At 40.3% G+C, this 21,179-nt stretch overlaps 2 protein-coding genes and 1 long non-coding RNA gene across 3 annotated transcripts in view; all 3 read left to right on the top strand.

The window, feature by feature from the left end:
- slc2a2 (solute carrier family 2 member 2) overlaps positions 1-7,922 on the top strand; it is a 43,000-nt gene extending 35,078 nt beyond the window's left edge. Inside the window, exons 9-12 of the mRNA XM_062397718.1 lie at positions 6,434-6,538; positions 6,651-6,752; positions 7,313-7,516; positions 7,606-7,922. Of these exons, the coding sequence (XP_062253702.1) occupies positions 6,434-6,538; positions 6,651-6,752; positions 7,313-7,516; positions 7,606-7,809 (615 nt within the window). The 3' untranslated portion in view covers positions 7,810-7,922. The remainder of the gene's footprint in view (positions 1-6,433; positions 6,539-6,650; positions 6,753-7,312; positions 7,517-7,605) is intronic.
- On the top strand, positions 1,562-3,937 carry LOC133961481 (uncharacterized). Its single transcript, XR_009922020.1, has 3 exons — positions 1,562-2,142; positions 2,404-2,539; positions 3,359-3,937. It is a non-coding gene; the product is annotated as an uncharacterized LOC133961481 (long non-coding RNA).
- A 2,297-nt stretch (positions 7,923-10,219) lies between the features above and the next one.
- On the top strand, positions 10,220-18,167 carry LOC133961427 (eukaryotic translation initiation factor 5A-1-like). Its single transcript, XM_062396527.1, has 5 exons — positions 10,220-10,371; positions 11,425-11,604; positions 12,461-12,565; positions 13,583-13,714; positions 14,750-18,167. Exons 2-5 carry the CDS (start codon positions 11,443-11,445, stop codon positions 14,807-14,809), a joined length of 459 nt encoding a protein of 152 aa, XP_062252511.1. The 5' UTR covers positions 10,220-10,371; positions 11,425-11,442; the 3' UTR covers positions 14,810-18,167.
- The last annotated feature ends 3,012 nt before the right edge of the window (positions 18,168-21,179 follow it).

The following is a 21,179-nucleotide window of genomic DNA, read 5'->3' as shown; positions in this document are numbered from 1 at the left end:
ATCCTCAAAAAAAACAAAGATTATTGTGTATCATGACTAGATGCACAAAAAAGTCCATCAGTGCATTATGAATAACGCAACAGGAAGCCCGCCAGTTTGACTTTAGTGGCCATTTTGGTCATATTCCATATTTTTTCTTTGATGTACTTGTCGTACAGCTTTCATCAGATCAACTTCAAATTTAGACGATCGTCATCACAACAAATTGGAGATCTAAAGTTATTGAAGGATTACGTTTTAGCAAAACCGTCTGACCGTGGTGTGGCGTTAAAGTTTGATGAAACGCCATCAAAACACAAGCTTCCATATTTAAGACATATTTTGTCCAATTGAGTCCAAACTAGACACATTCGACAAGAGTCGCCACCAGAAGACATGGGTGCAGAAATTGTGACTTACAATCACAGCGCCCCCTGGTGGTAACACGAAATGTCTTGTTTTGGTACGTGTTATGTTTTTATGTACTACTCAGACAGCTTTCATCAGATCAACTTAAAAATTAGATGAGACTCTACAAAACAAGATGAAGATCTAAAGTTATCAGAATTTAAACTTTTCATCATACCGTGTGACCGTGGTGAGGTCTCAAAGTTCGACTAAACGCCAATATAAGCGAGCTTCTGTAACTTAGACATATTTTGTCCAATCGACTCCAAACTACACATATAAGACAAGAGTCGCGACCGGAAGACATCTACCTAGAAATCATGACTTAAAAGGAAAGCGCCCCCTGGTGGCATCAGGAAATGTCTTGTTTTGGTCATCTTACTCTTTGATGTATTTCCCTCCAGCCACTTTACTAAACCATGTCAAACTGTGTCAAATTGGTCTCAAGATATTGATAATGTAGGCATAACATTATTGTGACTTTTCATCATGCAGATTGTTAATGGCGTGGCATCAAAGTTCATCAGCTCACCATGACCAATGAAACTCATTTTAACAGAGTTACCCTGAACGCAGCATGAGACCGCTTTCGGTTTGTTACGTCTCACACTTGGATGTATTTCTCCTCATTCACTTTGCTAAACCATGTCAAACTGTGTCACATGGGTCTCAATATATTGATAATGTAGGCATAACATTGCTGTGAGTTTTCATCATGCGGATTATTCATAGCTTTGCAGCAGACTTCTTCAACTCGCCATGACAAACGAAGCTGCATTTAACACAGCTGCAAGTGAACGCCTCATGAGACTCTGGAAAAAGTTACGTCGTCACAAGCTGCGGAGCTGTGTATCACGAAGAACCGGAGAACGGTTGGCGAGTCTGGATGAGAGGACGGCGGCGGAGTCACCGTGGACGTTGTTAGCTCAGCAGGTTAGAGTGTGGGACGCACTCAAAGCTTTTTTCCCCCGTCCGTCGTGTCTTTTCCTGTGTGAACTCTGCCGCTCTCAACAGCAGCACTGGCTATGAGCTAGCTCCTGCTAGCTCTAACGAAGCATCTCTCAACTGCTACGTAAGTTAAACGGACACTTCTGACTGACTGTGATGATAAGCAAAAGAGACACTGTGGATGTGTGATGTGTTGTACTGCATTTGTTTGATCTGTTTACTAATACTAGCTCTAATAAATACTGTATAAATTATATTTTGCTCCTGAATTGAACTGTGTTAAAGGGGTTCACATGGAAAATATATGTTCAATTATGTAAAGGGTGATTTTTGTTACTATTATACTAATGGAGATTTAGCACTTGCTACACATTGTAAGAGCAGCTGTTCAAAGGAGCACTACGTCTTTTAAGGCTCTTTATTCAGAGTCACGGTGTTGATGTCCTGTCACGTGTTACAGTGAAAAATAACCGTGTCTCCCACCTTCAGTATTTAAATCGTTAATCTCAGACAGACTTCACTGAATTCTTTTGTTAAATATGAGTAAGTCATAGCCTTGTAACTTTACTAGAACAGACAGTGTCATACAGAGTTGTGGGCTTATATGCACTACCTATTTCCTAATCTGAAATGATTATGCTCTGATTAACTTTGAACTAATATTTTATTTTTACCATTTAAAAGTCTGTTAATTACTTAACCTGGCCCATGTATGACTTTACATATCTGTGTATTGGTTTCATGTTCCTCTAGAAGGTCCAACTTGACACACAACTTGAATCCAACCAGACTGAACACTGACTCCAGGTACAGACCTGATTTCATTACTTAAAAACAATCAAAGTATTGCACATAATACATAATGTATTAAATTATAATGCAATACTTTTAATGTGAAATAGCTCCATTAAAAACATTCATTGTCATGGTAGTGCACGTTTTAATCCAAAAGCATATTCAAATACACAGTTGAATATCCACAGAAAATAAGATTACACACTTTGTTCATATGTAACTCTTCCTCTACAATAATGACGATCACTTTCATGTTTCCTATCATTTTATTAGGGACAGACGAGCCTGAAGGACACAGCTGTGATGACCATGTTCTGTCTCTTATGGCAAAGCAGAAATATAAAACACTGGGTTCTTATCTAAAGTGTATTAAATCAGATCTCCACCATGTTGCTGCTGAGGACATCAGGTGCTGCAGTTCTTCATCTATGAAGAGAAAAAACGCACTGTTAAAGAATGTTTTGTGTTGTGTATAAAGCACAACAGATTTCAGATAGAACTGTTGTACTGTGGTCTTGGTTTATATCCTCATGGTGAAATGTACATATTTTAAGTCCCTTCTGATAAAAGTGCTGAAAGAAATACAACATTGTACAAATACATAAAATGTCTTTCTACCTCATCAGTACTATTCAAGGTGATAATCTCCCACAGACCTATTGATAACAGTCCAAATCAAGTCTTTCCACTTCTCTCAGTGTGAAAACATAATTCTATAATTAATTTGAGAACTGTTTACAACACTGATGTGTGGAGATTAAAATCATACCTAAACTGTCTAATTCACTGTAAAACTCCATGACATTCGCAGGCCATCTGTAGTTAAGGGAGCAACGCATGGAGTGATGTGTAGATTACTAGTTTGATGATGCATGAGGAGAGGCGGTGGTCGAGTGGCAGAAACTTGGACTATGGGCAGAGAAGGTCTCTGGTTCGTCTTTGGTTCGACTCCATGGAGAGACAACAAAAGTCGAACCTGGATTGATCTGTCCAAAAATCCAAGAGTCTCCCTACCCTCTCTAGTGCCCATGAGCAAGGCACCTCACTCCCCCAACATCTGCTCCCCCGAGCGCCGTACATGGTCGCTCACTGCTCTGTGTGTCCTGCACCAGATGGGTAAAAAGCAGAGATTAAATTTCCCTACCTGCATGAGTGTGCCTTTGCATGTCTGTGCATGTGTTTGGGATGAATAAATGGATTTTAATCTTAATCTTTTAATCTTAATCAGTTGTCTTCCAGTTGACCAGCATGAAGCTGCAGATCTCCACCATGTTGCTGCTGGGGACATCAGGAGCTGCATTAATGAGGAGCAGAAGCGTACTGTTATGAATGTTTTGTGTTGTTTATGAAGCACTACTTATTTCAGCTAGAACCGATGTACTAGGGTCTGGGTTTGTATCCTAATGGTTAAATGCACATACTTTAAATCGCTTTTGATAAAACGTGACAAAGAAATACAACATTGTACACATAGATAAAATGTCTTTCTACCTCATCTGTAATATTCAAGGTGATGATCTCCCACAGAGCTGTTGATAACAGTCCACATCAAGTCTCTCCACTTCCCTCAGTGTGAAAACATAATTATATAATTAATTGGAGAAGTGTTTACAACACTGATGTGTGGACATTATAATGTTATCACTACTGTCTAATTCACTCTACAACTCCATGACAGACTAAATAAACGATGTGAAAATAGTAATGGCGGATATACCATCCTGTATCAGAATATTGGTGAAACAGTTACTATCACATGAAACGTACACGTGTAGCGTATTGATAGTAACTCATTAAAAAAAATAATGTCACAACCAAAACAAGACTGTCGAGTTATCTTGCTTCAATCTGTTCATTAGACGTGATAAATAAACAGTAACTTTTATAACAATTACATATTACAAAAAACTTTAGGCATGTAAGCATATGATGATAGATAAAGCAATAGGTTATGTTGGATAGTTTGAAGGTTACTTACCTCTAGTTCAGCACCAGCGGCTGGCCAGAAGAAGTGGAGCAATCTTCCTTGCCGCACAGGGCAAACGCAGGCAATGTGGAGACGAGCGCTTGGTCATCGAACGTTCTCTCTTCCCCGACCGCAACAGACTTGAAATTGCCTGTGCTCGGGCCCGTTAGTGCTACAACGTAGCCCTAGTTATTATTATTTCCCTTTGGGGGGCTTTTTCAGGGTCTAGACATGCTCAAAAAGTTATGAAACTTTGCAGGAAATTCAAGGTCTGCGGATATTTTAGTATTCTGGAGTAATTGGAATTGGGCGTGGCAAAATGGCTCTACAGCGCCCCCTGGAACCAGCCCCTAGGTTTCCACATAACGGATTTTCATCAAAATCTGGATATAGGTGTATCGTGACCAGTCATGAAAAAAAGTCTCATGGAGCATTATGAAAAACGCAACAGGAAGTCCGCCATTTTGCTTTTAGTGGCCATTTTGGCAATATCCCACATTTTTACTTTTACGTACTTGTCCCAGGGCTTTCATCAGATCAACTTCAAATTCAGATGAGTGTCATCACAACAAGATGGAGATAAAAAATGATTGAGGGATTTTTTTTTTATCACACCGTGTGACCGTGGCATGGCGTTAAAAATTGGTTACACGCCATCAAAACACGGGCATCTGTATCTCGGACATACATGTTCCAATCAAGTCCAAACTAGACATGTAAGACAATAGTCCCCGCCTGATGATATCTATGCATAAATGATGACTTAAAACCGCAGCGCCCCCTGGTGGCAACAGGAAATGTCTTGTTTTTTGCTTGTCTTACACTTGGATGAATTTCTCCTCATCCACTGACCTCAACCATGTCAAACTGTATCAAATGGGTCCCAAGACATTGACAATGAAGACATAAGATTACCGTGACTTTTCGTCAAACGCCATATGAATGGCGTGGCATTAAAGTTCATCAACTCGCCGTGAAACACGAAATTGCTGTAACTTCAGTGTTCATGATTCTATCTCTCTCAAACTACATGTGTGTAACAACAGCCCCCCCCTGAAGATATTCATATGGTTTTAAGAAATGGGCGTGGCAAAAAAACTGACCAGCGCCCCCTATAGGGCAACCCCGGCACTACGATGGCCGACATTTATGCAAATCTATCGGGACATGTGTCGTTTCATAACAAACAAAAAAATATCTTGGATAGGTATGCTTGACCAAACAGGGAGGCCGCCATTTTGGATTAAGTGGCCATTTTTTTTCCATATTCCACATTTTTACTTGATGCACTTGTCCCAGGGCTTTCATCAGATTAACTTCAAATTAAGATCAGTGCCATCACAACAAGATGGAGACAAAAAGTGATTAAGAGATTGACCTTTCGTCACACCGTGTGACCGTGGCGTGGCGTCTTGAGTTTGATTAAACGCCATCAAAACACGAGGTTCTGTATCTCGGACATACATTGTCATATCGAGTCCAAACTAGACATGTAAGACAAGGGTGCCATCCTGATGACATCTACACAGAAATTATGACTTGAAATTACAGCGCCCCCTGGTGGCTACAGGAAGTGACAATTTGTATACTTTGATGAACTGCTCCTGGCTGATTTACAATATACAGCTCAAATCAGATCAGTCAAGTCATTAGATCATGGTCAGAATTGTGACGTTTCCTCAAACCGTGTAAACATTGATGTGCGGCGAAGGATTTTCCTTCGCCAAAGGACACGATGTTATCATAACTCCACTGTGCATTGTCCTATCACTACAAAACTTCTGTCACATGGTCAGAGTCCAAGCCTGAACAGCTCTGTGTGTCAATATTTCCTCAGTGTCATAGCGCCACCTACTGATTCGCCAGGAAACAGGAAGTACTTTGTTAATCCACTCTGCATTATCCAACCGGCTCCAAACTACTGACCTATGATCACAATCCTGAATAGAACAGCTCCATATATGAATATTAGTTCAGGATCATAGCGCCACCTATTGATCAGTGTGAAAATTAAGTTGCGGAAACATTGTCCAATTGACACAAAATTTCTCACGCTACATCAGAGCGCCTACTTGAACAGATCTATATGTCTGTGCGTAATAATAGTGATGGCGCCACCTACTGGCAAACCTACTGCCGCAGAGCGCAAAACGCATGCAACGTGGAGAAGTGCATGCTCGATCGATGATGTGCGCTTGGTCATCGACCGCTCTCTCCACCGACCGCAACAGGCTTCAACGTGCGGGTGCTCGGGCCCGCAAGTGCTACAACGTAGCCCTAGTTGTTCCTGTTTCTTTATTTATTATCTTAAAATGTTATCCTTGTTTTGTCTTCAAGATCTTTTATTACTCCACCGCCATCTTTGCTCAGGCTGGTGTCAGTCAGCCAGTCTATGCCACTATAGGAGTCGGGGTCATCAACACAGTCTTCACGATGGTGTCTGTGAGTAGCTGCAGATGCAAAACACACCAACGCAAGTGGAGGTTACACATTAACATACGATTGTACACTTAACACACATACATGGAGAGATAAACATTGTGTTGTGTGCCAGGTTGCGCTGGTGGACAGGGCTGGTCGACGCAGTCTGACGCTCATTGGTCTGGGAGGAATGTGCTGCTGTGCAGTTGCCATGACAGTGGGCCTCGCACTCCAGGTTCGTCCAACCGGGTGTCAGGGATGTAACTTGAGCTGAGCCTCCGTCCAATTATGGGGTCGCCCCTGCAATTACAGTTTGTTGATCAGCTGTGCTGTTTCTGAATGTCGCTTTCGCTGTGACAGCTGAGAGGCAAGTATGTGAATAAGCTCATATTCGTCATATGTAAGTTTTCAATATGAGAATTAAAGGTAGGTTAACAAAACAATCTACTTATATACCATTTTCACATTTCCATAACTTATCAGCAACAGAAAAGACAATGGAAAGTTAAAATATGGAAGGATATGAGTCCATGTTTCAAGGTTAAACATATGTGACAGCTAATTAGTTGCCATTAAACATCAGCTAACACTAGTATTCAACCACTTCTTAGCCATAAGGGCTGTTTTTACAAAGAAATATCAAGGCACATCCTGGATGCATTATTTCAAGGTTCAGTGTGTAGAATTTTAGTGACATCTAGTGGTGAGGTTTGCATGTTACAGAACTGTGGCCATTTTAGGTTTCCCTTTAAAGTACTAAGACACAAAGGTTTACTGATTTACTCTTCCTTCCAGAATCAATTCATCTGGATGAGCTACGTCAGCATGTCTGCCATCTTCCTCTTTGTGAGTTTCTTTGAAATCGGTCCTGGTCCGATTCCATGGTTCATCGTGGCTGAGCTGTTCAGTCAGGGACCTCGGCCTGCGGCCATCGCTCTCGCTGGCTGCTGCAACTGGACCAGCAACTTCATCGTAGGCATGACCTTCCCCTATATACAGGTGGGCAGAGGGGACACACACAGAAATGAGTCCTTCAGACCAACTCTTCCACCTGACTCCTCTATTGATCTTATTTTTGTGTATTTCAGGTTTGGCTCGGTTGCTACGTGTTTATCCTCTTTGCCGTGCTGCTTTTCGGTTTCACCGTGTTTACTTATCTCCGGGTCCCTGAGACCAAAGGAAAAACCTTCGAGGAGATTGCTGCAGTCTTCCAGAAGGGACGGAAAAAGCAAGACCCGATTCCCAAAGACGATAGTGAACTGCAGCAGCTCAAAACATCCACGGACGCCTAAAACAACTTTGTGTTTATTCGGACAGTATTAGCATGATATCTTTTCAAATAAGTTTGTTTACACAGGAGAAAAGGACACCTTTTCATTACGTTAAAACAAGAACTACACAAAAAGCAGGGCAATGAAAAATGTGTTACTGGTGTATGGAGTTGTTCATCTCTCGCTGCAGGGATCACTCCTGTATTCAAACTCACAGGTTAAGCGACAGGATTTTAATGTTTTGGGTCATTTCTACCACTACCACTCATTGCATCATCTTAGGCCAAAGCATGGAGAGGCTTTTATAACCACTAGAACTCTGAATATGGAATGAAGTGAGATAGGAAATGAAACTGGATGATGATGATGATCAAGAAACTTTTTACGCTATTATAACTTAAAGGTTGGACATGTTCAAATACGATTATAGACGTTTTCATACCAGCTTAAACAAGGATATATTAGAGTGAATGGTGTCCTGAGTGGAGAAGTAACATCCCCTCTGTGTGTGTAGATGTCCCAGTGTCTCTGTTCTGTTTGTGTTGTCGTTTCTGGTGTGCGTTTTTGTAAATTACAACTTCTGACCCCATTAAATAATGTATTTTGCTCATTGTAAGTTGAACGTTGAATCATTGCATGTCTGTATGTACATGGATGTATGTGTGTACGAGTTGGGATGTGTTCAGCTGCTGATGGGGGGGAAGTTGAGGTCACATTAAATCTGAATTTAAGTCTTTTAGGTTTGATTATGTCTTTTGCGGATTTTCTTCAGAAACCAACTGAGTATGAATCTTTTAAAGATCCAGTGTGTAGAATTTATGCAGAAATCAAATATAATATGTATGACAAAGCTTTCAGCAGTCTAATATCAACTGAGGCTTAGAGTTGTTATGAGTGAGCCCTTTTCATCTACACCTGGAGCAAGTCCTTTTCCAGTCTGTTGTTGGACCACCATTTTCCTACGGTGGCCCAGAATGGCCTTTCCCATGTTGATGTTACTGAGGCACCATCGATTCCGCCTCTTTGATTCTCCAACATGCTTTGAAGGAGAGGGGGAGAGTTCTTCGACTTCACCACTAGATGCCACTAAATCCCACAAATGAACGTGGAGTCAACAGTTGAACTCACAAAACAACAGATATTTCAGAAATTCAATGAAATAAAGCAGTTGAACTTTTCGAAATAAAACATAAAACAACTATTAATGTTACAATTTTGGAGATGAATTATTAGGAAATAAACAAACGTATGTTTTTATTTATCCTGTTTTTGAGACATCCACATTTTTTCATAGCGACTGAGTTTTAAAAACCTCTGTGTGTTTCCAGGACTTAACATAATCCTGTAAACACAGGGAACAGTTTTAATACTTTAAACGAGTTACACTATTATTTAGCGTTACTACAGTTGTCTTATACATTTTATTGTATTTATTGCACCCATTTGTATTACTGTTTTTAAGCAGCTAACCTATGTACGTGTGGGAATGAATGACCTGTGTTTGTCATGTGCTTTTTTTAACCACACCCTCTGCTTTGTAGCTAACGACAAGTTTTCTGTTATTGACAAGTAGTCCCACTTATTAACACAAAATATAGTAGATGTATCAACATTGCAACGGTTGGCTACTTTATAACACTACAGTGTTATATTATTCTGAAGTGTAATTATATTCATATTATTTTGAATGCTGAATGTAAGGTGCATTTAATTGCAATACAAAAGGCATCATTAGATTAGATAATAGAAGATCATACATTTTCTTTTATCTCCGTGGGGGAAGTTCTGGTATTACAGCAGGCCAAAAACATAATGAATACAGGTAAAAAAAAATAGAATAAAATACGATTGAATTATGAACCACAATTACACACACAAATTACAGTAGATGTATACGATCTGAAGAGAGAAATTGTGTTTTTGACCTGAACAGATCTATTAGTCTAGTGTAGTGAGAGGGATAGCACCACCTACTGCCAAAAGGAGGTAAGCCTTGTTTAAACTAAATCGATTTAGATTTAGATAAAGTTTTCAAATGCGTGTGCTCGGGCCTGTCAGTGCTACAACGAAGCCCTAGTTATTATAAAATTATTATTATTATTGTGATAACTATTCTGTTGAACTGTTGTGCACTCATAATGCAAGGAACCATAATGCTGCACTGCTCATTGAATAATATAATTATTATCTTGCAGGTGGTTATTGTATGTTTTCGATGTTAAATGGTTTATGTCATCATCAAATGCAGGGTTAAAGTATAGTAATTACGAACATTTTATTTTTTTCAAGTAACATATACTGGTGATTACGAGTACATGTACTCAGTTACTTCCCAGCTGTTAACATATGTGTATCTGCTGTTTGTTTACAGTTGTGTACAGATGTGTACAGATGTGTAACAGCAGTGTACGGATGTGTGCCTGCGGATCTTCCGTCCTCCTCCCCCGTACTCCCACCGCCACCGTCGCCCCAGCAGCCCTGTCACCGGAGCCCGTACCTGCCCTCTCCGCTCCCTCGTGCGCTACATAAGCCTCCACGCATGCGAAGTGACGCTCCCTTCATTTGAGCGCAAGCAGCACAAAGGTAAGGGCAACTCTGACTTCTGCTCCAGCAACAGTTCTAGCTAGCACCCGGGCGATCGGGGCTTTTCCAGGGGTTGTTTTAGTAGCCGCCGAGCTAACTTGCGAAGCCCGCCAACTAGGCTTCGTCGTCTCCCACGGGTTCGTCGATAACTTGTACGCCGCGATGTGAAAGAAGTTAGCGCGCCGCCGTGGCTAATGCTAGCAGCCATGTCGGCGCGTATGGGTGTGGGTCGGGGTTTTAGCTAGCTGGCTGGCTAGCTAGCTAGCTAACTTGGCTAACCACGGAGAATACACGAGGTGGAACCAGAAGCTAACCGACTGCTTTTTGTTTTTTTTGTACGTGCTCCTGTGGCCCAGCTGCCACGTACCACGGCTACTTAACGGTGTTTGCTAGCCCTTTAGCCCAAAGCTAGCCACTTATTTGCGGCTAATTTGCGCCAATGTTTAGTGCACTTTGTGGGGGTGGTGAGCCAGTTCAGGCTGCTAACGTGTTAAAGCACGCAGGTCGCAGTTCGAGGGGAATTAATGAGCGGTTATTTTTTTTCAAAGTATTGTATTAGCATTAGCTGGAAAAGAAGCACTTTAACACGGAGCGAGGCATTACACGTTGAACTTTGAAGCCGTTATCTATATATGTGTGTTTTAAGCTCTTAAAGCTCAAGCCCCGTCTGACGGATCGAGGGTGACCACGTCGACACTTCCCCCAGGATCCAGTGTCCTCCGCTCGAAGGGGGACAAAACATTAGAAGAATCAACAACGCTTAGTGTCGAGTCACCACTTGCCATCAGGTCTCTGGTGGAGAGATGAAGCACCATTCAAAAAATATAGCCCCCCCCCCCCCCAATACACACACACACACGCATGTTTTATTGATTCTTGAGGTGCAGTTTTTGTCCATGGGTTCATAATCTCCCTGGGGTTGGCATCTGGTAGCCATAGTTGCTAATTTCCCCCTTTTTTATATGCATCACCCGTCTGTGTTTCTAACATCTGTTGTGAGTACAAGTTGTGTTCTGCTGCTTACATTGTGTCACGTGTTGTTCCCGTTCATAGCACAGCCTGTTGACCACCATGGCAGATGAGGATTTCAACTGCGGAGACTCAGGGGCTTCTACTACATACCCCGTGCAGTGTTCCACACTGAGGAAGAATGGATTTGTCATGATTAAAGATCGTCCCTGCAAGATCGTTGAGATGAGTACCTCCAAGACTGGCAAGCATGGGCACGCCAAGGTAAAAGCATCCTGTGCATCATTTTTTTGGGGGGGAATGCCCAGCTTAGTAGGAAGGTTCAACAAGAAATGAAAATGCACTCATTATCGACTCACAACTATGCCGATGGAGGGGTGGGTGGGTGAAGTGTTTGAGTCCACAAAACACTTAAGGAGTCCCAGGGGGTAAACAGTGCTGCTGCTGCACAATCGACTACAATTGAAGATAATAGTCACCAAAGATTCTTGATACATAGCATGCATCCATACTGCTCGTGTGGTCAGCAAGCCCAGACATTTATATTTGTTTTAAGCCTAACAGTCCACCAGACGTGGCTAAAGCACGTTAGCATTACGGTCAGTCTGTGCTTGAAGGAGCCGGTAGCAACGCTGTCAAGAACAGTGATGGTCCACAGCTGCTCAGGTATCAGAAGGCCCTATTTTTATATTTAACCCGACTCGAAGTCATTTACTCCGAGTTTTAGGCCTAAATATCCGCTGATATCTTTCGACGAGGTGCATACAGGGACCGTCAGTACTGCTAAAGTAGCCGCTTCTGGTGGACTTAAATGAATTTAACCCTTGTGCAGTGATTAAGAGTCGATATATAAATATCGATATCATGTATCGCAATGTCTGTTTTAGGCCATATCGCCCAGCCCTACCTGAAACTCCTAAAGTGTTTTGTGGGCTCAAACACTTCACCCACCCCTCCGTCGGCATAGTGGTGAGTAGATAATGAGTGCATTTTTATTTCTGGGTGAACTAGCCCTTTAAGGCTTTCTAATGAATTAGTTTGATCTTTCCCAGTTTAATGAGTGACCCCCGATGCTTGTTTGGCCCGAGGCTGAATCTTATTGGTTGTGTTATTTTCCCAGGTTCACCTTGTTGGACTTGACCTCTTTACTCAGAAGAAGTGTGAAGATCTCTGCCCATCTACCCACAACTTGGATGTCCCACGCGTATTAAGGAAGGAGTTCGAGGTAAGAGGTCCTTGTCTGAGCACTTTTTTTTAATTGAGGTGCCTCAAGGGGGTAAGTGACATTTGTCATGAATGCAGGGGTCTTGTGATTTAAACAAGACTACTCATCAATTTTGGTTGATTTGACATTTAAACCACTAGTCCATCCACTGATGTCGTTGCTAAAACTTTACACCATGGAAAGTAGAGAAGTGCTATATTGTTAGCTCAATGGGTGTGTCCCAATTGTCGGAGCTGAGATGTGTCCTCAGAAGTTGCGAAATTGTGGCCTTGCTGTAAACTAGTTGAACAGGTTTTAGGCTCCTTCCAGATTTTTGGATCCATATTTGCGGGAAACCAAATTAAACACTAGCTTGTATTTATGATTGTGGATTCCTACTCTGTTAACTGAACTTTGAGTTGTGGCCAAATTCTTGTAAATATAAAATGGCCTTATGACTTCCACAAAACCCATGAGCTCATCGAATGGAGCTTGTCTGTCCGGCAGCATTGATTTAAGAATAAAAATTACATGAGCTGACATTTTGTTTCTCCAAAAGAAATATGGGGCGTCTGGGTAGAGCTTGCATGAGGCAGTACATGGTTTATAAATTTGCTGCGGTAAATATTGTTGTTTATAGCACAGTGACACAGGTATCAGCCCAAACACTCCTAAATCCAGTGGCTCTCTAAGTTGCCATCTTTGTTGCCCACTTCTGAGACTTAATGAAAACATGTTTTCATTCTGAGATATTTGCATTCTTCCTGCTTTTGTTGTGTGTTGGAAAAGCGCGTATATGGCCTAGTTAACCATATTTTTAATTACAGGTTCTTGATTGTCCAAATTAATTCTCAGGTCTGCCACTTTCAGTTTAGTATTAAGGTCCCCAGAAGTCAAGTGATGGAGCTTTTTTTTGTATAGCTACTTTCCTGGTACTTGTTAGTCATGAGTGGTCTCTACTGTTATTTACTTTTTAAAAGTCAATGTGAATGTTTTAAATGATTATTCTTGTTTCCCCTTTTCTAATGGCACATTCAGGTTCTCTGTATCACAGACGGTTACTTGACCCTCATGAATGATAATGGAGATACCAGAGAGGATCTTAGAGTGCCGGAGGGTAAACTGGGCGAAGAAATCGAAGAGAGAGTGGACGCAGGCGAATCAGTTAGGGTAAGTTTCTGAGGTGAAATAAAGGCTTGATCCAATCCTGTCTGAATCTGTTAAACACTTTTTAACAGATGATAAAGTGGTTTAACATCACATCTTGTGGTTTGATGCCACCTTAAGGAATGTTGCTACATTTCGTTTTGCAATGACTATAAAAGGTCTCATTCTATTTTACTCTGCTGGCTGATATTTACCTACAATTTGAGTGTCCCAGTTCTGCCCTTAACATTGCAATTAAGCATAATTCATTAATGGTTTTGTGTTTGTGGTGGATTATTGTATACACACACCGCCTGCCTTATACTCCTGCTAGTGTTGCACCTTATACTGATACTAGAAAAGTTGTGCAATAACCAGCTGTTAACAAATCGTTGAAGAGTGTATAACTTTATCTACTCAATGCACAATATTCACATTAATATTGACAGCATCTGTCAAATGCACAATATTTAGCTTCTCAGTTCAGCCATATGTTCTGCAGAGGAGCTGCTTCAGTGGCACAATGTTTTTACACAGGCTTTGTCTTGATTATGGCCACAAATGACTTTACTTGTATAAAAGTATAGTCCTGTGTAAACAAATACACAAAGTGTGAGTTTACTTCCATATTAATGTTTTTGCTTCTAAACAAAATGTTTACTCAAGCGTTAAAGCTTTGTTTCAGTCCAGATCCCCGTTCTTACTTGTCCACCTGAAAGCCCATTTCAAGTGACCTTTCACATACACTGCGTGCCAGTGTAAACAGGGAGCAGATTCTCCTCTGCTGTTGCTTACTTTACTAAAACAAAAACAACTTTGAACGTGAAATGACAATTGTGAAAAGGAAGAAAGAGAATTTAAAACACACAATGAACGATCAGAAATTTAAAAGCTGCACAGCAGGTAGTCAAGTCTTGACTGGGAACCAATCAAGAAGTAAACAAACAAAGGCACACACAATACATGATAATGAATTGACAAAATAATAGTCAACTTAAATGATTTTGAGTCGGCTTTACCATGACTCTAAAACTAAACTTTGTCTTTCCTCCTTTTCAGGTCACTGTGTTAGAAGCTATTGGTGAAGAGCATGTCATCTCCTGTAAGAACACGAAATAAGTAAAGTACAAAGCTGGAGACCTCAGTCTTGTCCTCCGTTATGGTTTTCAAGCCTCACCAAAGCTATTGGCCTTCACCCCTCCACCAGTTTCTCTGCTGGTCAATTTAAAATCCAAATTCCCGGACTGGCTCGGCTTCTTCAGCTGCACCTCAGGCCTGGGGCAGCCTGGCACTCTCTACAATCAATGAAGTTTACCTCCCTTAGACATCACAGCTTAATTTTGTGGGTATTAATATTACTCCAGGTATTCTTTGCAACATCACAGTAATTAATAACATTCCTTTTTTATAGTATTTGTGATATGCTTTTGTCCCACTGTGTGCATTCCATCAAATCGTTCTTTAATTTTGAGTTGCCTGTAAACATGTATTTCAACTCTCCTTTTCAGTTTAGCTACTCCACCTTGTGTTTAACTAAAATTTCCTTAAGTGATTTTTATTTCTGCTGACATTAAATTTTAAGCAAGCTCCAGATCTTCTCTGTACACATGTCAGAAAACCCCAAAATACAGCTTTTTGTATTGTCTCTCTGCCCTCTGAAAATGAATGAATGCATGCATTTACATGCAAACTACAAATTACTTCTGCTGTTATACATTTCTGTAAGCGGAATAATTAAATTGACTCTCGTGGGCAAGTTTTCAACTGCATCGAGCTGCGTCTCAGTAAAATTGTCCTTTTCTAGCAGGGAAATGTTTCAGCGGAGGGTTTTTGGGTGGGGCCATTTTCTCAAGAAAGCTTTTCTTTTCACTTGAGGCCTTTTTATGAGCTGACTGTTGTATAGAAGCTGATTTTGAATGAACAAGTCACTGAAGACCTTTACTACTCTACAACTCTGTTGGAAGTTCAGTTTCAATCATTACATTATTACAGTTCTGAAGAAATTGACACTTCCTGGCACAAAATGGTGAAAACAAGAAACTGTTAGTTCTTGTATGATCGCTCTAAATCTAGATGGTTGATATCTTGCAGTTTATCCATGTCTTGTGATAGGAAGACATCGGTGCCCAAAAACAAAAGATTGGTGTTGGCCTTAAGCTATATCCTAGGTGTTGGAGTTAGATAGTTGTGCGTCCAAAAACAAATTTGGGGGTGGTTGCATTTAATGGTATTTGAAGTGTTTTGTGCAGTCACACTCTGAAAGTGTTTGCGGCTCAAATGGAGGATGATTCTCCGGGTTCACAGCCACACAGGATAACATTTGTGTAAACATAGATAATGGCAAGAAGTCAACGTGTTCCCATGCAGTGGGTTGACCTGGTCGTCAGTTCATCTGTTATCTCCCCTACCGTCTAGAATAGTGCGTTCAAACTAAGTGGAATATTTTAAGTGTGTTGGCAATATGTTTGAAATTCACAAATAACCTGTCTTTTTTTTTTTTAAATGACTTATTTTGACATTCAGTTACAAGAATGAATAATTGAGTTGCATTGTTTTTCAACTTCTGTCTCAGCAAAACCCTTAAGTTTACGTTCAAGTGGTGAACCTGTGCTCCTTAAAAAAAAAAAAATCACGATTGCAATTTGGTTAAATGTATGCATGATCAAATCTGATTCCTCCAGCACAAATCCCTTAATGGGGGGGGGGGGGGGGGGGGGTGTTAAGAGAAGTGTTTACATGACAATAACGAAATAACTGAAACGTCTATAACCACACTGGTATTGATATTGGCAGGTATTCTGTTTTAGCTTTAGACCTCTCCTTAGTGAAACGGCAGCAGGTCTGTTGCTTTTTTGTTCTGACCTCATTCCACCTGAAGTACTATTTTACTTCTGTCAAGACACCAAAGGTATCCACTGGGTTTTGTTGTGTGTATTAAGCCGTATGTTCAATTCCTCCTCCATCCATTCTTGTTCAGTGTGTCAGTTCCCTGACTTATCATCTTAGGAGCTGTTACAACAGTGGCTTCCATTTCTAGCTGTCACCTACTTGGCCATTTAGATTATGACCTGTGGTACCTACTGGCACAGCAGCAGTACACTGCACCTGCAGATAACAAAAGGTGGTAGCCACACGACATTTCAAGTTTGATCAGTCATATCTTCAAACAGGTGGAGCTAATGACCACTCTAGAGTCAGGAGTACAGTAGGAACTTTGCATCTCATGGCTCCCTGCAGGCTGCTTTGTATCTGTTGGCTAATTGGTCTCGTTTTGTTGCAAATGGGTCGACGTGCAAAGACGAGTAGAAGTCCACTACCGCTTCAGGCCACAGGTGCATCATCAGTGATTATATCATTCTCAGGGAGAAGAATGTGTGGGGGGAACCTAAACGGATCATATGCAAAATACAGGAAATGCAGAGTATGTGGCAGTAAAAGTTGAGCAAGTTTACGCATTTACCAAGGCACCTTGGCATTGTGTTAAGTCCAATATTTTTGTTATAAGCATTTGAAAACCAGATTGTTTTTACTCTTCTCGCTCCTTTTGCAATGCATGTGACTTTCAAGAAGATACTTGTATGTAATCAGCAGTGAGGCATACCATTTGGCCACCATCTCTACATCTGTAGAAGAAGACAAGTCTTCCTTAAGCCATATTCTAGCCCAGTTACATTTCTAACCAAGGTCAGATGCAGTAAAATGGACTTGAATCTCATTCGCAGTTCTCTCTCTGGCCTCTGATATGTAGCAGTCAATTCCCACCTCACATCTCACTAATGATCCTCTTACCTTTTCGCTTAAAGGCGTCTCACACACCGAGACTATTAGGACTGACCTCGGGTTCCACTTAAGACAATGTTTACACTATAAAGGGAGACCACCCCAACCTTGGCTTCAAGTGCTGATCTAGGATCCAGGTCTGCAAGGGACACAACTACATAAAAAAATAATAGTATGTGTCATGAGGTCAGATTTTCTCAGGTTTTTAAATTGAGTGTTAGGAAATCTGTTACGTTAGTGGTGTCAGTCAGTAGTGAGGATCACAGATTTTTTTTTTTTTTTATTATTAGTAGCCGATATATTTCTGGTGTTAGTTAAATTTAATTTTCTTTCCTCTCTGGCACCTGATGTCAGAAACACTAGTTGCTTCACAATTTCAAACTATCTTTTTCCCATTACTTCATTATTCTGGTAAGAAACAGTGGCTTATATCTTTGTTTTAGACCACAGGTACAATGGGAGAGTTGGTCTTGTACTCTCTTTGTTTTCTTTGTGTATTCTGAGGAACGTGGGTGAAGGGTATTTCCCCAGGGTGGTTGTAACGGCTTCTGAGGGGGAAACTGACTTTAAGCCTCTTCTGGAACATAAAGATGCAAAGATTTCTCTCCTCTATTCTAAGAAATGTATTGCTGCTGTCTTAATAATCACAACTGTGTGTTTTTATCTTGGGGCAAAAATAAAGTTACTGGCCACGAGACATCAGTTGTTTTCTCATTTAAAGTTTTCTAATTTAACAATTTGTTCCCCCTCTGAACAATAGCACTTACAATTGCATTTGCTAAATAACTCATTGAAGGTTGCGCAGTGTTTAATTCATGTTTGTGCAGTACCGGCACGAACCAGCAGATGGACAGAAGACCAGAAGAAGGGTGAACTTGAGAGCACACCTCCATAGAGGCCCAGAAGCAACCAACCAGCACAGAAATCCTCACAAGTAACATTTAATTGGAATGAAATGGCTGGCAACAATAACGAACAATGTGTTTCATTCACAAATGGCCCATATGCACAAATCTTAAGGGTCTAGTGTGTAAGATGTAGGTGAAAGGGTATGGGGTGCCGTTTGTAAAGCAGCTCACGCTGAAAATAACATTTTGTCACATTTAGCTTCAAACCATGTTTAAAAAAACCTGTGAATTTTGGAGTCACTTTTTTGCACATTTACAACAATATTTGTCAACTTAGAGATATTTTAAATATCTAAATCCAAATGTTAAATGTTACACTTAAATGTTAAATCTAAATGTGAAATCTAAATGTTTAATCTAAATCTAAATGTTAAATCCAAATGTTAAATTTAAATCTAAATGTTGAATCTAAATCTAAATCTAAATGATAAATCTAAATGTTTCGTGTGAAACTAAATATTGAACTAATATGCAAATTCAAATGCCGGTAACAGGAAGTAACAAAATAAAAGCTTGAGGAGGTCAGAGTGTGTTTATAGTGGCAGATAACGAATAAATCTTATCCGGGGAAATGGACTCTTGGACATGGATTATCGTGATATTAACTACATAAAATAACAAAGACGTTTGGAGAAACTTTATCTGAAGAGTACCTTGAGTTTTTAATGTCACTTTTATGAAGGATGCAGGACTTATGACCTGTAGCTACTATTATGTGTTTGTTATTTTATGTAGTTTTTAAACATGGTTTGAAGCTAAATGTGACAAAATGTTATTTTCAGCGTGAGCTGCTTTACAAATGGCACCCCATAAAAGGGATCATTGGTAGAAACTAAATATAATATAATACTAAACGTTGGAATGTCTTATTCATCATTTAGATGTTTACCCACAGTGTTGTCCGCACAGTATTAAAGGGAGAGTTTATGCAGCATTTACAGTAAAAGGCCTAATTTTTCACAGTAGGCCCATTTATATAATCTCATTCTACACAATCACCAACTGAACGTTTACAGTTATATTACAAACAGGGACATGCAGCATCTACAGCTGGGTATTTAAAAGGCACAGCTTGTAATGTGGAACACTTTTGGGCAGAAGTCACTGTAGGTGTCTAATAGTCCGCTGGCTTTTTGTGTAGAGAGGTTTCAAATGTTGTTTTTACAAATGGTTTTAAATGCTAGTATGCCGCCTAATACAAACACTTCCACTATGAGGTCTAATGCAACACAGACACTGAGGCTGACAAAATTAAAAAAACAAAATCAACACATTCCTTGCCCAACTCACCAATAAATGGAGGATTGTCTCAGCGCTGTTGTGCAGGGTTGAGTTCTCTGATTCCCAAAGCATAGGTGGGATGGGAGATCAAGTGCCTTGCTAAAGGGCACCTAAGCAGAATGGGGTCAATCTGAATTTCACATTCAATCTCTTCAACTTCCCACAAAGTAAAGGACTAATTTTTTTAATCAAAAGACCTTTCCTTTGCCACAAATATAGACCACAAGAGATGACAAGTTTAACCCAGATTAACAATAATCAGGGATGACAACGTCTCCTTTATAGATATTATATCACGATACTTTTAGTCAGTATAATCAAATAGTGAGAATCTGATATTGTGACAGTCCTAGTTCTCTCCATATATATATATATATTTTCCAAACTGGAAACCAACAACCATGATAGAGCCACAACTCAACGTCATTGTGCTCAGATTTCAGTTAAAGTTAACCCCCAGGACACTTCCGACTGTAACCTTCAGAATAACTGAAATAAAACTACACTTCCGTTTTATTTTTTATATATATGTACAAAAAATACAAATAGACCAACAGTGGGTCCTCAAGTAAACTAATATATTATAACCGAGCATGTCCACGAGTGAGGAAGCAGCAAGGTTGTGTGGTCGTTTATCTTTTAGTTGTTTTAGGGGGAGATTAACAGTTTCCCTTATTTACAGACCGGTTTTATAGGTTTGCTTCAGTTCTGATCTCACTGTCTCTATATATGTACATCATTATATAATGTTTTATTTTATCTTGTCTTCTTGTCGATAAAATAAAACAAGACAAACATGAACTGAATCAATTTTCGTGAATATCTACAAACGAATAGAAAAACCTTCATGGGAAATTAAGTGGAACAAACATCTGTTTACCTCTGTCTAATGATGACACCACAAAACAACTTTTACTGATCAGCAATGGTAGACAACCGTTTGGAACTGTTAACATAAGTGACTTGTTTCAAGAGTAAAATAACCAAACCCTTTAAGAACTTACAAACACACACACACATACACAGAAACACACACACATACTGAGTCATATCCCCTATAAGCACCAAACCATGGAAAGAACAAATCATGAGAACAAGCATTTTAAATACTTTTTATTGTTTTTAAAGTTTTTGAATTACAATATTTGCAGTCCTTAAAAAACAATGTCCCCCGGGGGTCTCCAGTCGTCAATTGTCTTCGGACTCCGCCTCCCGCAGCCAGGTGAAGAAGGCTGTGACGGTGTTCAGGGCCACGCCCGCATCCAGCTGCCCGGCCGGGTCTTCGCTCGTCCCCCACATGCAGGACGCGTCCAGGGAGATGACGTCCTGGTCTTTCAGACATTCAAAGAAGATCCGGAGGAGGTCTGGAGAACAAATACATGTCAGTCATCATTTCAGCTGTGACGAAACGGAGGTGAGACCAATTCCTAATGTTATCAATTCAATTAATGCGATTTGTATCTAGATAAGAAACAACAAATTGTTGGATTAGAAATTACTGAAGACGGCATTGTGTTCTG

This window comes from Platichthys flesus, chromosome 10 (genome assembly GCF_949316205.1).
Source record: "Platichthys flesus chromosome 10, fPlaFle2.1, whole genome shotgun sequence".
Classification (NCBI taxonomy): Eukaryota; Metazoa; Chordata; class Actinopteri; order Pleuronectiformes; family Pleuronectidae; genus Platichthys; species Platichthys flesus.
This window is presented reverse-complemented; position numbering and strand designations above follow the sequence as displayed.

What these genes read in the sequence shown, in the direction of transcription:
- LOC133961427 (XM_062396527.1), top strand. Translation starts at nt 11,443, where the DNA reads ATGGCAGATGAGGATTTCAACTGCGGAGACTCAGGGGCTTCTACTACA. An exon ending in GCAAGCATGGGCACGCCAAG is followed by an intron (nt 11,605 to 12,460) that starts GTAAAAGCATCC and finishes TTATTTTCCCAG; the next exon opens with GTTCACCTTGTTGGACTTGA. An exon ending in ACGCAGGCGAATCAGTTAGG is followed by an intron (nt 13,715 to 14,749) that starts GTAAGTTTCTGA and finishes CCTCCTTTTCAG; the next exon opens with GTCACTGTGTTAGAAGCTAT.